This window comes from Plasmodium gaboni, chromosome 2 (assembly GCF_001602025.1).
Source record: "Plasmodium gaboni strain SY75 chromosome 2, whole genome shotgun sequence".
NCBI classification, from domain to species: domain Eukaryota; phylum Apicomplexa; class Aconoidasida; order Haemosporida; family Plasmodiidae; genus Plasmodium; species Plasmodium gaboni.
In genome coordinates this window covers 281,157-294,556 of record NC_031482.1, presented here as the reverse complement: position 1 = coordinate 294,556, position 13,400 = coordinate 281,157, and the positions used below count along the sequence as shown (strand labels likewise).

Sequence of the window (13,400 nt, the reverse complement as noted above, 5' to 3'; positions counted from 1 at the left end):
TAAAAAAGGAAAATTATATATTTTTTTTTTAATATAGAATAGGAAATATAAATAAACCCCTTTTTTTTTTTTTTTTTTTTTTAATAAATTATATTATATATATATATAAAAATATATATATATATATATTATATTATAACATGTATATTTTAATATATTCCTTTTTAACAATAAATATTTTAAATTTCTATCATTAATCTTGATATATATATATATATATAATATATATATGCCGTTATTTTTATTATAAATATATACATATATATATTTATATATATTTATATATATATATATTTTTTCATTTGAATAATTTCTAAGAAAAGAAAAAAAAAAAAAAAAATGGCATCAATGGATCATAATGCTCAAGATGAATTAGTAGATTATGAAGATGATGAGAATATATTAGATAGCAAAGATGTTAAAGGGAATTTAGGAAATAATATTTTAAATAATAATAATAAGGGTGGAGCTATGAGAGGTAGTTATGCAACTGTGCATACAGGAGGATTTAAAGATTTTTTTTTAAAACCTGAATTATTAAGAGCCATAAGTGAAAGTGGTTTTGAGCATCCATCAGAGGTACAGCAAGAGACTATTCCCGCAGCTATTACAGGTAAACATATAAAATGTATAATAAATGAAATAAATGAAATAAATGAAATAAATGAAATATATATAATATATATAATATATATAATATGTATAATATATATAATATATATAATATATATAATATGTATAATATATTTATATATATGATTAATTTTCATATGCACACATTTATATTAGCATATTTAGACGGAGAATGTACCTTTTATTGAATTTATGATGATCATTAAATTTTGTATATATATTAAGGAATTATATATTTATAAGATATAATTTATATGTACATTTTTTATTATGAGAAATCATTTGAATAGTTGTATACAACCTGTGCATATATTTATTTATTTATTTAATTTTATTTTAGGAACCGATATTCTTTGTCAGGCCAAGAGTGGTATGGGCAAAACAGCCGTTTTTGTGCTATCGATATTACAACAACTAGATACTAATGAGAACCAAGATATGCAGGACACAAAAGAGATGAATAATGAGAACAACAATAATAATGGAGAGAATAAGTTCGTTAGGTGTCTTGGATTAGCACATACTCGAGAGTTGGCTTATCAGATAAAGAATGAATTTGATAGATTTAGTAAATATTTGAAAAATGTACGATGTGAAGTTGTATATGGTGGTATATCAATGAATAAGCATATAAAATTATTTAAAGAAGATAACATTCCACATATAATAATAGGAACACCAGGAAGAATATTAGCATTGATAAGAGAGAAATATTTAATTACAGATAAAATTCAACATTTTGTATTAGATGAATGTGATAAATGTTTAGAAAAATTAGATATGAGAAGTGATGTCCAGAAAATTTTTATTTCAACACCTTTAAAAAAACAAGTTATGTTTTTTTCAGCTACTATGGCTAAAGAAATGAGAGATGTGTGTAAAAAGTTTCTACAAAATCCTGTGGAAATTTTTATTGATGATGAAGCTAAATTAAAATTACACGGATTATTACAACACTATGTTAAATTACAAGAAAAGGATAAAACAAGAAAACTTATAGAAATATTAGATGCATTAGAATTCAATCAAGTTATTATCTTTGTTAAATCAGTTACTAGAGCTATCACACTAGATAAATTATTAACAGAATGTAATTTTCCATCCATAGCTATACATGGAGGTCTTGAACAACAAGAAAGAATTGAAAGATATGATAAATTTAAAAAATTTGAAAACAGAATCTTAGTTTCAACTGATTTATTCGGAAGAGGTATCGATATTGAAAGAGTTAATATTGTTATCAATTATGATATGCCAGAAAATTCAGACTCCTATTTACATAGAGTAGGACGTGCTGGAAGATTTGGAACCAAGGGGCTAGCCGTTACTTTTGTTTCTTCACAAGAAGATACTTTGGCATTGAATGAAGTACAAACAAGATTTGAAGTTGCCATCTCAGAAATGCCAAATAAAATTGATTGTAATGAGTACATCAATCAGTAAAATGTATATATGTATGTATATATGTATGTATATGTATTTATATATGTATGTATATATATATATATATGTATATATATATGTATGTATAGCTAGCTATTATGGTCATATATTTATATGAACAACTAGCCAAAAAAAAAAAGAAAAAAAAAAAAAAAATACATATATCCATAAAAAAGAAAAAATTTCTATATGAATTGATAGAAAAAAATAATGTACACACATATATGTTTATTAATATATATTATGTATATTTTCATTCCATGATATTATATATATATATATATATAATACTTTTATTGTACCACTTTATATTTATATGCTATTTTATGTTTATAGTTTTATATTTTTTATATTTAAAAAAAAAAAAAAAAAAAAGAAGAAGAAGATTTTATATTTAAATATATCTAATAAATGTATTTATAAAACAAATTTTTCCTAGCAAACTTTTATATGAACAGTTTGAATTTATAAAAATTCACAACATGCAAAAAATTTTATTTAAAAATTGCTTGTAATTTTTAAAAATGGACAAGAAAAAAATAAAATGAAATATATACATATATTATATATATATGTATATGTGGTGATGAAACAACAGTTTGGTTCCATATGCAATGTGAATACACAATGGAATGAAATATTAATCTTGACTTTTCACTGTAATATTATACACTTAAACAATATATACATATATATATATATATATATATATATATATATATATATATATGTATGTATGTATAAAGACAATTATTTAATGTTAAGGGGAAAAACTTTTCAAGGCGCGTTCTTATCAGAGTATATTATATATAGATATATTATATGATGCATATATAATTTAATTTAATTTAATTTAATTTTATTTTTATTCTTATATATTATATTGTATAAAAAATGAATCAGATATGTAAAATATTAATCACACTAATCATCCTACATTATATATATATATATACAAATATATTTCATTACGACATTCCTTTTATGTATACATTTCGATGACTGTTAAATATTCATATTTGTTTTAAAAAAAAAGGTCATTCTTTTTAAAATATAAAATATTTTTCATTCTACAAAAAAAATTATATATATATATATATATATATATATATATAACATATATATATATTATTATTTATAAAAACTTTATAAATTCACAAATTTTATAATAATTACAAATATCTATTTTTTAAATATACTTATTTATATTATATATAATTATTAATGTAAAAATTATTTTATATAAATATGTACATTTTTTCTTTTTAATATGAAATTTCAAAAAAAAAAAATTTTTTTTTTTTTTTTTTTTTTAAGTGCATGTTACGATGAAAAAAAAAAGTTAAAAGGCAGAGGAAAGTTTTTATTATTTCTTACTCTTGGAGTTATATATATAATATATTATATAATATTATATATATATATATATATATATATAAACACGTAAAATTAAAATAAATACGTATTATTTATTATATTAATTATATATATATATATATATAATAATAATAATATAATTGTATTTTATTTTATATGAACATATTTTTATGAAAACAATTTTTTATGATTTGTAAAAAATATATGATTGATTATTAAACATTTTTTAACATAACATTAAAAAATTTAAATGATAAAATTGAAGGCAATGAAAAATATATTATTGTTATGATTATATTATATTATATTATATATATATATATATATATATATTATATATGTTATGATAAGAAAATAAAAAGAGTTTTTTTTAAGTTGACCCAAAAATAAAAAGAGTTTTTTTTATATGAAGCAATTTTTAATATTAATAAATAAATAAATAAATAAATAAATCAATATATATATATATATATATATATATTATATATATTATATATATTTGTTGTTGTTTTAAAGATAGTTTTTATTTTAATATGGAAATAATATAATATATAATAAAGTCCATTACATGAAAGAAAGAAGCGTTATTATTTATGTATGCTATATAAAAAAGTAAAGCATATTAATACGTAAATAGAAATAAATATATTTGTATATATATTTATTACAAGGTAAGTGTTTTATGATTTTATTTTTTTATATAATATTATTTTAAAAATGAAGTTTGGTAAGAACATCAGAAGAGAGATGCATAACCACTCTGGTATGCATTATATAAATTATAAAGTATTAAAAAAATTAATAAAATATATTAATAATAGTATTATTGAAAAGGAATTAGAGAATGGGAAGGAATTAAATAAAAGATTTGAAGAAGTTCTATTACATGATTTAAATATAATAGAAGAAACATTTGTAAAATTATTTAAAGAGATTATGAATATAAAAAAAGAGATTGAAAAGAATTATAGTACATTAGAAATATTTGATAATAATGATAATATGAAGATATCTAAAGAATGTATATCATTTGATACTTTATTAAATATATTAAAAGAAAAAAATGTTTCAAAAGAATTTTTTAATTTTTGTGTTCAATTAAGTATACTCTCGAATAAATGTAAGATTATAAGAACATATGTTATATATAATTATATAGGATTAATAAAAATATTAAAAAAAAAAAATAAACATTGTGGTAATATATATAGAAATATACAAGTAACTGATATATTGTCAAGTTATACTTGGTGCCTATCAGATGAATTACCTAAATTAATTTCATCAGTTAATATTATTTCTGATGAATTTATGCAGAAATATACTAATACAAATGTAACCATTGAAAAATATATATGCCCTATTTGTCTATCTTTAATACATGAACCAGTTACTTTAAATTCATGCTTTCATTCCTTCTGTTGGAAATGTCTAGCTACTGCTATTCAAAAATATTCTATAGATAATTGTCCATCATGTAGAACTAAAATTGTTTATGATAAAAATTCTTTCAAAATTGATGGAATTTTAAACCAGTTCTTAGAAAAGCATTTTTTAAGTGAACATGAGAAAGAAAAAAATCGTCCCATTAAAGGGACTCACCAAAAAGGTGGAAGTGGCGTGCAAAAAATGGACATGGAAACATTCAAGAGGGAAAATATTGGGATGGAAAATGTTGAGGTGGAAAATATTGAGAGGTACAATATTGGTAGGGAAAATATGGACAGGTACAATATTGGTAGGGAAAACATCGATTGGAAAAACATCAACAGATGCAATATTGACAAGAATCATCTTATAAAGAAGACAAACAAGAACATCAATATTTGTAACAATTATAAAACATCATTTAATTATTCAAATAATTATGTATTATCAAATAAAGTGTTTGAAAATAATAAGACCAGTTGTGTTATGAACTATAATATAAAAGACGAGGAAAACCCAAAGGTATCACCATCAACTTATGATGGTTTTATTTTATCTTCATCAGATTCTTCAAATAGCAATCAAAATAATGGCATAAATTTTGTGAATATGAAAAAAGGAAAGGATATTATCGTTCCTACGACTAAAATGAGTAATGGCTTGACAGCGTATGAAATACTAGATGATGAATATATGGATACCATTGAAAGTTTAAATAAGTATGTGTCTGTATTAAATACGAATGATATAAATTCTATGGATGACAGAGAAAGAGAGTGTAGTGATTATAGTGATGAATTTTGTAATGAGATATCAAAGGATAAAATAAATAATAATGAGAGTAATAGAATGAGGCAAGAAAATAATTATAATAATATAATAAATGAAGTTTTGAGTTATACGTTTAATTAATGGGAGGCACAATTTGGTATTGGGTGTATATGATAAATTGACAAATTGACAAATTGATAAATGGTTATAAAGGGTGTATATATTATATATATATTATGTATATATTATATATATATTATGTATATATTATATATTATATTTATGTGTATAATTATTTTTTATTTTATTTTATTTTTTTATTACCTATTCATTTATATTTCCTTATATTTGTGATGAATTGTTTTATATAAAAAGTATATTTTAAAGGTACATATTATAATGTATTATTTATTTGTTTTATTTTATTTATTTATTTATTTATTTATTTATTTATTTTTTTGTTAACAACTTATTTAATAAAGATCTTTTTGATAATATTATTTTAACCTTATAATTATTTTATTGTCTGTTATAAAATGAACTTTAAGAGTTTGATATATTTATTGGTAGGTATAACCAATTTAATGTTCATTTGAAAGAAAAAAAAAAAATATACATATATATATAATATATATGTGAAGTATAATTTTGTGATTATATATCTTTTTACATGTACTACCATAGTGACATACTTTATTTATTTATTTATTTATTTATTTTTATTTATTTTTATTTTATTTTTTTTTTTTTTTTTTTTTGTCCCCCATGTTGCAAGGTTATATATATGTATATTTAATTTTTTTATATTTGGTTAAGATCATAACGAAAAGGAAGAGTGCATTACCAAATGAGTAAATACAAATAATATATATTTAAAAAAAATATATATATATTATATATTTTTATATATTTATGTATGCATTTATTTTTGAATATATATATATATTTAATAATACCAATCGTGCAGAGACTAACATTATACATATTTTTATTTTATTTTATTTTATTTTTTTAAGAATTAAAGAATTTTTTTTATTTCATTATTATTATATTATATTATATATTATTTTTTGTTTGGTTGTGTATGATAAAATTTCATATAATTATTAGACAAATGCTACCATTTTATTTAAAAAAAAAAAAAAATTGCTCTATTTTTATATATAACTAAATGTTTATTTATTTTATTCTTTAGATTATATGGTAGTGCATTATAAAAATATATAGCCATGAATAAAATTTACCTCCAAAAAAAATAATATAAAGAGTAATATATAATAATAAAGGTATTACACATAATATATATATATATATATATATTTTATTTTTCGACCTGCCCATTTTGAGATGTCAAAAAAGATAAGATCGAGCTTCACTCGTACTAGTAACGAAGAATCTAATGAAGATGATAAGAACTGCGTGAATGCAAATTCTGAAGAGTTATATATTAAAAAGATTCGGTCCATTTTATATGAGGAATCTATAAATTTTAGTGATAAAAATACTTACTACAAAAGTAGTAATATACATAATTATAATAATATAGACACATATATGGATTATATAAAAAAATCTAATTATGCTAGAAGCTATGAACAAGAAAATATATATAACCAGGCTTTAAATTTATATAATAATAGAAATGTATATATAAAAAAAAAGTATCGTAATGATTTGTATTATAACATGAAGAGAGACTTGAAAGGGGGACATTATTTTGGTGACGACGTTAAGTATATGGATTACATAGATAATGATAATATAAATGACAAATATATGAATGATAAAAGTGTTAACAGTGAATATATTAAGAATGAGAAGAAAACAAAATATTATATAGATAACATGAACATGGAAGATAAAAAAAAAAAAAAACATAATAGTATAAAACATAATAGTATAAAACATAATAGTATAAAATATAAAAGTTATAATAATAATGATGATGATAATTATATTTATAAGGAAGATTCCAAAGATGTGTGCAGTTATAAAAATAAAATGGACGATAAAGATAAAGGATTTGATGATGTATTCTTAGAAGAAATTGACCATGATATAAATATTGAAGATTATAATTTGATTCATCTTAAACATACACAAGCTTTGTATGATAAAAGAAAAAAAGAACAGAGTATTATATTTTATAAAAAATATAAAGAATTATTTGGAAAAGGTAAAACAAATTTAAAAAATGGTAATGACATAAGTAATAGAAAGAAATCATTAAAATATACAAATGAAGGACATAATTATATATGCAAACGTAATGAAGAGGAAATATATAATAATAATAATAATAATAATAATACAGATTTACTTACTGATATCAAAGAATTATATAGTATGAGTGAATCTAATAGTTATAATGAGAAAGAAGAAAATTTCCTTGAACAATTAATAAAATTAAGATATACACCTGATCAGATTACACAATTAAGTGATTTATTTGAGAATCCTAAAACTTTAAAAACAGTAAATGTAAAAATATTAAATTGGTTAAATTGTCAATTAAATAATGGTTATTGGTTAGAAAGATTTTCTTTATTTTTATTAGGATTAACTATAGCTATAGGAGTAGGAAATATTGAAACAATATGGTTTTTAATGTCTACATGGCATGGTGTTATATTTATAGTACCATATATTTTATGTTATTTTTTTGTTTGTCATCCTATATTAACATTTGAATTATATATAGGACAATTAGTTAGAACATCAACACCTTTTATATTCTATAGATTATTAAAACCATGTGCATCTGTTGGATTTTTAATGGTATTAGCATGTCTTATTAATAGTTATATCAATAGTTATAGAACAGCATCAGAATATTTTATTTATTTAATTAACTGTTTTAAAAAAGATCTTCCTTGGAAATTAAATAAAGAAGAAATCAAATTCTGTACTGACTTCAAAAATGATTTTGTTAATTGTCATAGTCATAGACCTTTATGCTTATTTTCTAAACAATTATCTGCATGTGTACCTAATAGCATAGGAAAAGCTTTCTTAATATATCATAAAAAATTCTTTCCAAATAATAAGCTATATAATTTCTTATTAAATATTAGTGATCATAAAAATTATATTAATATATTTTCAAATGGAGATTCCTATTTTGATAAAGATTCACTTATTTTTCTTTGCATATGTAATTTCCTAGTAACCAGTTTTCAACTTTTTGGATTAACAAACTTTGCTTTCTCAGCGGCTCTTGTTCTTTTATTGATAGGATTTTTATCAATAACTCAATTTGCTACTATGATTAACTTGAATAGTGCTTCACAGGCTTATTCCCACGTCTTAAGTAAAAAATTATAAATACACAAGCACACATACATACATACATACATATATATATAATTATGTATTAGTTTCAATTAATTATTTTTTATTTTTTTATTTTTTTTTCAGAGTCTTGGAATTTCTCTTACTTATATACTTATTCGTCCATATGGTCCCAGTGTGTATCATTTGCCCTTTATGAGCTCTCCATAGGCATGGGTATTTATTCTTCCTTAGCCACAAAAACGAGGCAAGCACTTTCAAAAATAAAATAACATATATATAAAGTCCAAACACATGAACATTTTAGTTATCATAATATGTATTAAAATTATATTTGTATTTTGATATTTATTTTATTTTTTCAGAATTGGAACTAACTTAGCTTTTGATGGATATGCTATCACTACGTGGAATTCTATCATATCGTCTCTTATGTTTTTCTCAGCTAGTTAGAACATAAAAAAAAAAAAGGAAAAAGAAAAAAGAATATAATAGAATATTTTTCGAAATAGAAAAATATACAACCATTAAATGTATACATACATACATACGTACACAAATATATATACATATATATGTTCATATATATATATTTTATCTATTTATAGTTGCTGTTATTGGTTTCATATCTAAAAGTCTAAATTCCCACTTTGTTGATATTTTAGAATTCTCAAGAAGTGACTGTTCATTTATTCTTTTTCCAGTTGGTTTTACATATTTAAAAAAAATGGAGGTAAACAAGAAAATATATTTTATCTTTACAAAAAAATGAAAATGAAAATAAGAACACTCCAATATAATATACCCATCGATACTCATAAAATATACAATATATATATATGTATATATATATATATATATATTTATTTATGTTTATGTTTATGTTTATATTTATGTGTGTCCCCTTTGTCCACATATACATAACTACCTTTTTGAATTTATAGAAAACGTTGTGCATGCTTTATTATGGGTCTTATGCAGTTTTGTCATGCGCCTCACTAGCCATACAATGTGAAGTTATAGTTATGACCATAAAAGATTTTAAATTTTGTAAAAATATTAAAAAGAGGAATATCATATTATTATTGTCTATTTTATTTTTTATTTCTTCTTTTTTTATATCAAATTCGGATGCTAAGAATATTATATGGTTTTTAAATTTTACTATATCAGAAAATGGTAGAATATTTGTATCTCTTCTTATCTGTATAATATTAGGCTGGTTTTATAACACAGAATATCAATTTAAAAATTTAACGACTAAAAGTAAAATATGCATTTTGTCTTATATATAATAAATTATATGATTTTATCATATTGTATATATAATATGTGTGTAAATTAATATCTTATTTGTCTCTTCGTACACAAAAAATGGCACATTATATATATATATATATGTATATATGTGGAGGTGTTCTTATTTTATATATTCACACCAATATGACAATATGACAATATGACAATATGACAATATAACAATATAACAATATTACAATATACATATTTTTTTATTTTTTATGTAGGTGTGCTATTTTTCAATATAACCTATTGGGTATTAAACATAATGGTCAGCATAATATTCAATTATTTAACTTACCATGTGTATGTATTATATTTATGTAGAATACTCATATTTTTGATAAGCACAATATTTGCATTGATAGTCTTAAAAGCAGAAGTATACTTAAATAAAGGAGACCTAGAAATTTTTTATAATAGAACTACATATAAGGTAAAGTATATTCAAAAAAAAAAAAAAAAAAAAAAAAAAAAAAAAAAACAAAACAATAGGGTTTATTCTTGGAAAAATAGCAATTCATATAATTATTACATACATATAATTTTTTTCTTTAGAATATATTATATATACTATACATTGGAAATATAGAAACCTTAAGAAAAGAACTACAAAGAATTATCAGTGGAAATGTTTTCATAGGAAATATTTCTATAGTTTGGTCTATATGTATAAAATATATAGGGACCTCTATTTTACTTTCTGCTTTTATTGAATTTGCTGATGGTATTTTTTATAGCAATGAAATAAAAGAAAAAGTCAAAATAATACCAAAGGGATGGGTCTTTTTTTCAATATTTTTCTGGGTATTTATAATACTCTTATTGTTTCTTTTCCCATTTTTTACACAGGTAATATATTTTGTTAAAAGGGGAAAAAAAAAGTATATAAATAAATATATATATATGTGCATATATATATATATTTGTATATTTATTTTTAATATTATTTGCAGACTTTTGAAAAGTATTGTGCCTATGATGACTATTTCGTAGACTTTTCTATACTTCCTTCCAAGCCTTTAAAAGAAGTACAAAATTTCAATATTCTCTCTTATTTTTATGAATTTAAAAATATCAGAAAGAGGAGAAAAAAGAAGCCTAAAAAAATTAGGGTTGACTGATAATTAAATTAATATGTTTTAATTAAAAAAAAAAAAAAAAAAAAATACACAAATATAAATATAAATAAATAAATATATATATATATATATATTTATATATATATATTTGTTTATTTATATTATGTATGTTTATTTTATGTCTGCCTTATATATATATATATTTTTTTTTTTATTTGTTTCATTTTTCTTTTATTTTTGTAAAAACTTGTTTTAATTTTTTAAAAAGACTTTAATATATAAAGCTATTCGAAAATAAAAGCATTTTTTAAATTATTTATTTGGTATATCAAACATTAGTTACAAATATTCAATATAATAATACACAAATTAATATATATATATATATATATATATATTTGTTTAGATTAAGTCTCATTTAAAATTGCTAATATTCCAAATAATATTATAAGACAAATTATTTCACATAAACATATGCAATTATATATAGATTATTATAAATATTTAGTGAAAGAAAAATAAAAAATAAAAAAAAATTTAAGCACGCTCTCTCTATATATATATAATTGATATAATTAATTATATGTATATAATATTTAGGTAATATTATTTATATGAACAAGTCATAACGTTCATACGGTTTTTTTTTTTTTTTTTTTTTTTAAGTAGCTAGCTAATTTTCAGTCATATTATTTGTCTTTTTATATTTTATATTTTATATTTATTCCCTTTTTGAACTTTTATATAGAATTGATAGAAAAGGATTGTTTCTTTTTTTTCTTTTCTTTTCTTTTATTTTGTTGTCAAACGGATTTAATATTTTTTATTTGTCTATAAGAAACGTTTATATTATTCACACATATGTGAGTAAGTTTATTATTTTTAGTTATATATCCTCATATAATTCATTTATTTATTATGTATTTTTAATTATCCATTTTGCACACATTTTAAACATGAAAATATGGATGTTATTTTAAAACTTATTAGGTAGTTGTTTCATCAGGTTTTAATTTAAAAAATTAAGAAGCACAAAATAAAAAAATAAAATGAAAAATAAAATAAAATAAAAGGTGTTCACAAGAATATCATGTGCTATATTATAATTTTTTGTCCATTTTTTCAAAAAAGAAATTAAAACATGTTTTAAAAAAACCTTGTTATATTATATTTTGAATTATATAAAATTTTGCTTTTTTTATATTTTTCTATTCATTTATAAAGATTATAAATATCCCTGTGTAGTAGGACAAATGAAAATATATGATATGATATGATTTCCTCTTAGTAAAATTTATGTATTCATAACTAATTTGTGTTTTCAAAAAAATTTCATCTCAAAATTAAGGATAAACTAATAATATATATATATATATATATATATATATATATATATATATTTATAAATACTGTAAAGAAACATTTGAATATATACACCACAAAAAAAAAGGTATACATATATATATATATTTTATTTTTATATTCTTTTAATTTTTCCAAATGAATGTGAGTGTTACTATAAAAGGGAATTTGTCTAATTCCAGTAACGAAAAAAATAAGAATTCTTCCAAAAAAAACGAGGCATCTGTTTTTTTTAAACTTAAGAAAGAGAATTTAGATAAAAAAAAAATAATAAAAAATATTATTGTGCGAAAAGAAAAGAATAATTTAAATAAAAAAGGTACAAGTAACAATACATCAAATTCTTTTTCAAAAAGAAATAACATAAAGCTATCTGGAGATACTCATGCACGAAATGTTATAAATGAGAAGAAAAATATATCCGAAAAGAAGAATGGCTTTACAACCAAATATGATTCTAAAAAATCATATTCCAGTAAAAAATCTAGCCTTTTAAACAAATTGCCATCTAGCGAAATTACTTTAAATAATAGTAACTTGAAACTTTTTGAAAAAAAAAAAGGTAAGGACAAACAAAATGTAATTAATAATATAAATGGTAGTAAGTTGATAAATTATGTAGATAAATTATATACAAATAATGATAATATTAATATTAATAATAATAATATAAATGAGAAAAAGAGTTCCAACATATTTCCAAAAAATATTCAG

General features: G+C 20.0%; 4 protein-coding genes across 4 annotated transcripts in view; all 4 read left to right on the top strand.

Moving 5' to 3' along the window:
* Nucleotides 1-339: 339 nt before the first annotated feature.
* PGSY75_0209800 (ATP-dependent RNA helicase UAP56) lies at nucleotides 340-2,076 on the top strand (the record flags this gene model as incomplete). Its single annotated transcript, XM_018783766.1, has 2 exons — nucleotides 340-613; nucleotides 974-2,076. 2 exons carry the CDS (start codon nucleotides 340-342, stop codon nucleotides 2,074-2,076), a joined length of 1,377 nt encoding a protein of 458 aa, XP_018643756.1.
* A 2,094-nt stretch (nucleotides 2,077-4,170) lies between these two features.
* On the top strand, nucleotides 4,171-5,793 carry PGSY75_0209700 (putative RING zinc finger protein; the record flags this gene model as incomplete). The annotated part of the gene is made up of 1 exon (XM_018783765.1): nucleotides 4,171-5,793. One exon carries the CDS (start codon nucleotides 4,171-4,173, stop codon nucleotides 5,791-5,793), a length of 1,623 nt encoding a protein of 540 aa, XP_018643755.1.
* Nucleotides 5,794-6,999: 1,206 nt separating this feature from the next.
* On the top strand, nucleotides 7,000-11,366 carry PGSY75_0209600 (putative transporter; the record flags this gene model as incomplete). Its single annotated transcript, XM_018783764.1, has 8 exons — nucleotides 7,000-8,962; nucleotides 9,070-9,190; nucleotides 9,309-9,391; nucleotides 9,552-9,676; nucleotides 9,888-10,209; nucleotides 10,470-10,678; nucleotides 10,801-11,094; nucleotides 11,199-11,366. The coding sequence occupies 8 exons, from the start codon at nucleotides 7,000-7,002 to the stop codon at nucleotides 11,364-11,366; spliced, it is 3,285 nt and encodes a 1,094-aa protein (XP_018643754.1).
* Nucleotides 11,367-12,824: 1,458 nt separating this feature from the next.
* Nucleotides 12,825-13,400, top strand: part of PGSY75_0209500 (hypothetical protein) — a gene marked incomplete at both ends in the record, with an annotated part of 1,494 nt that continues 918 nt past the window's right edge. The window contains one exon of the mRNA XM_018783763.1: nucleotides 12,825-13,400. This exon is cut by the window's right edge and continues 918 nt beyond it. Coding sequence (XP_018643753.1) covers nucleotides 12,825-13,400 — 576 coding nt within the window.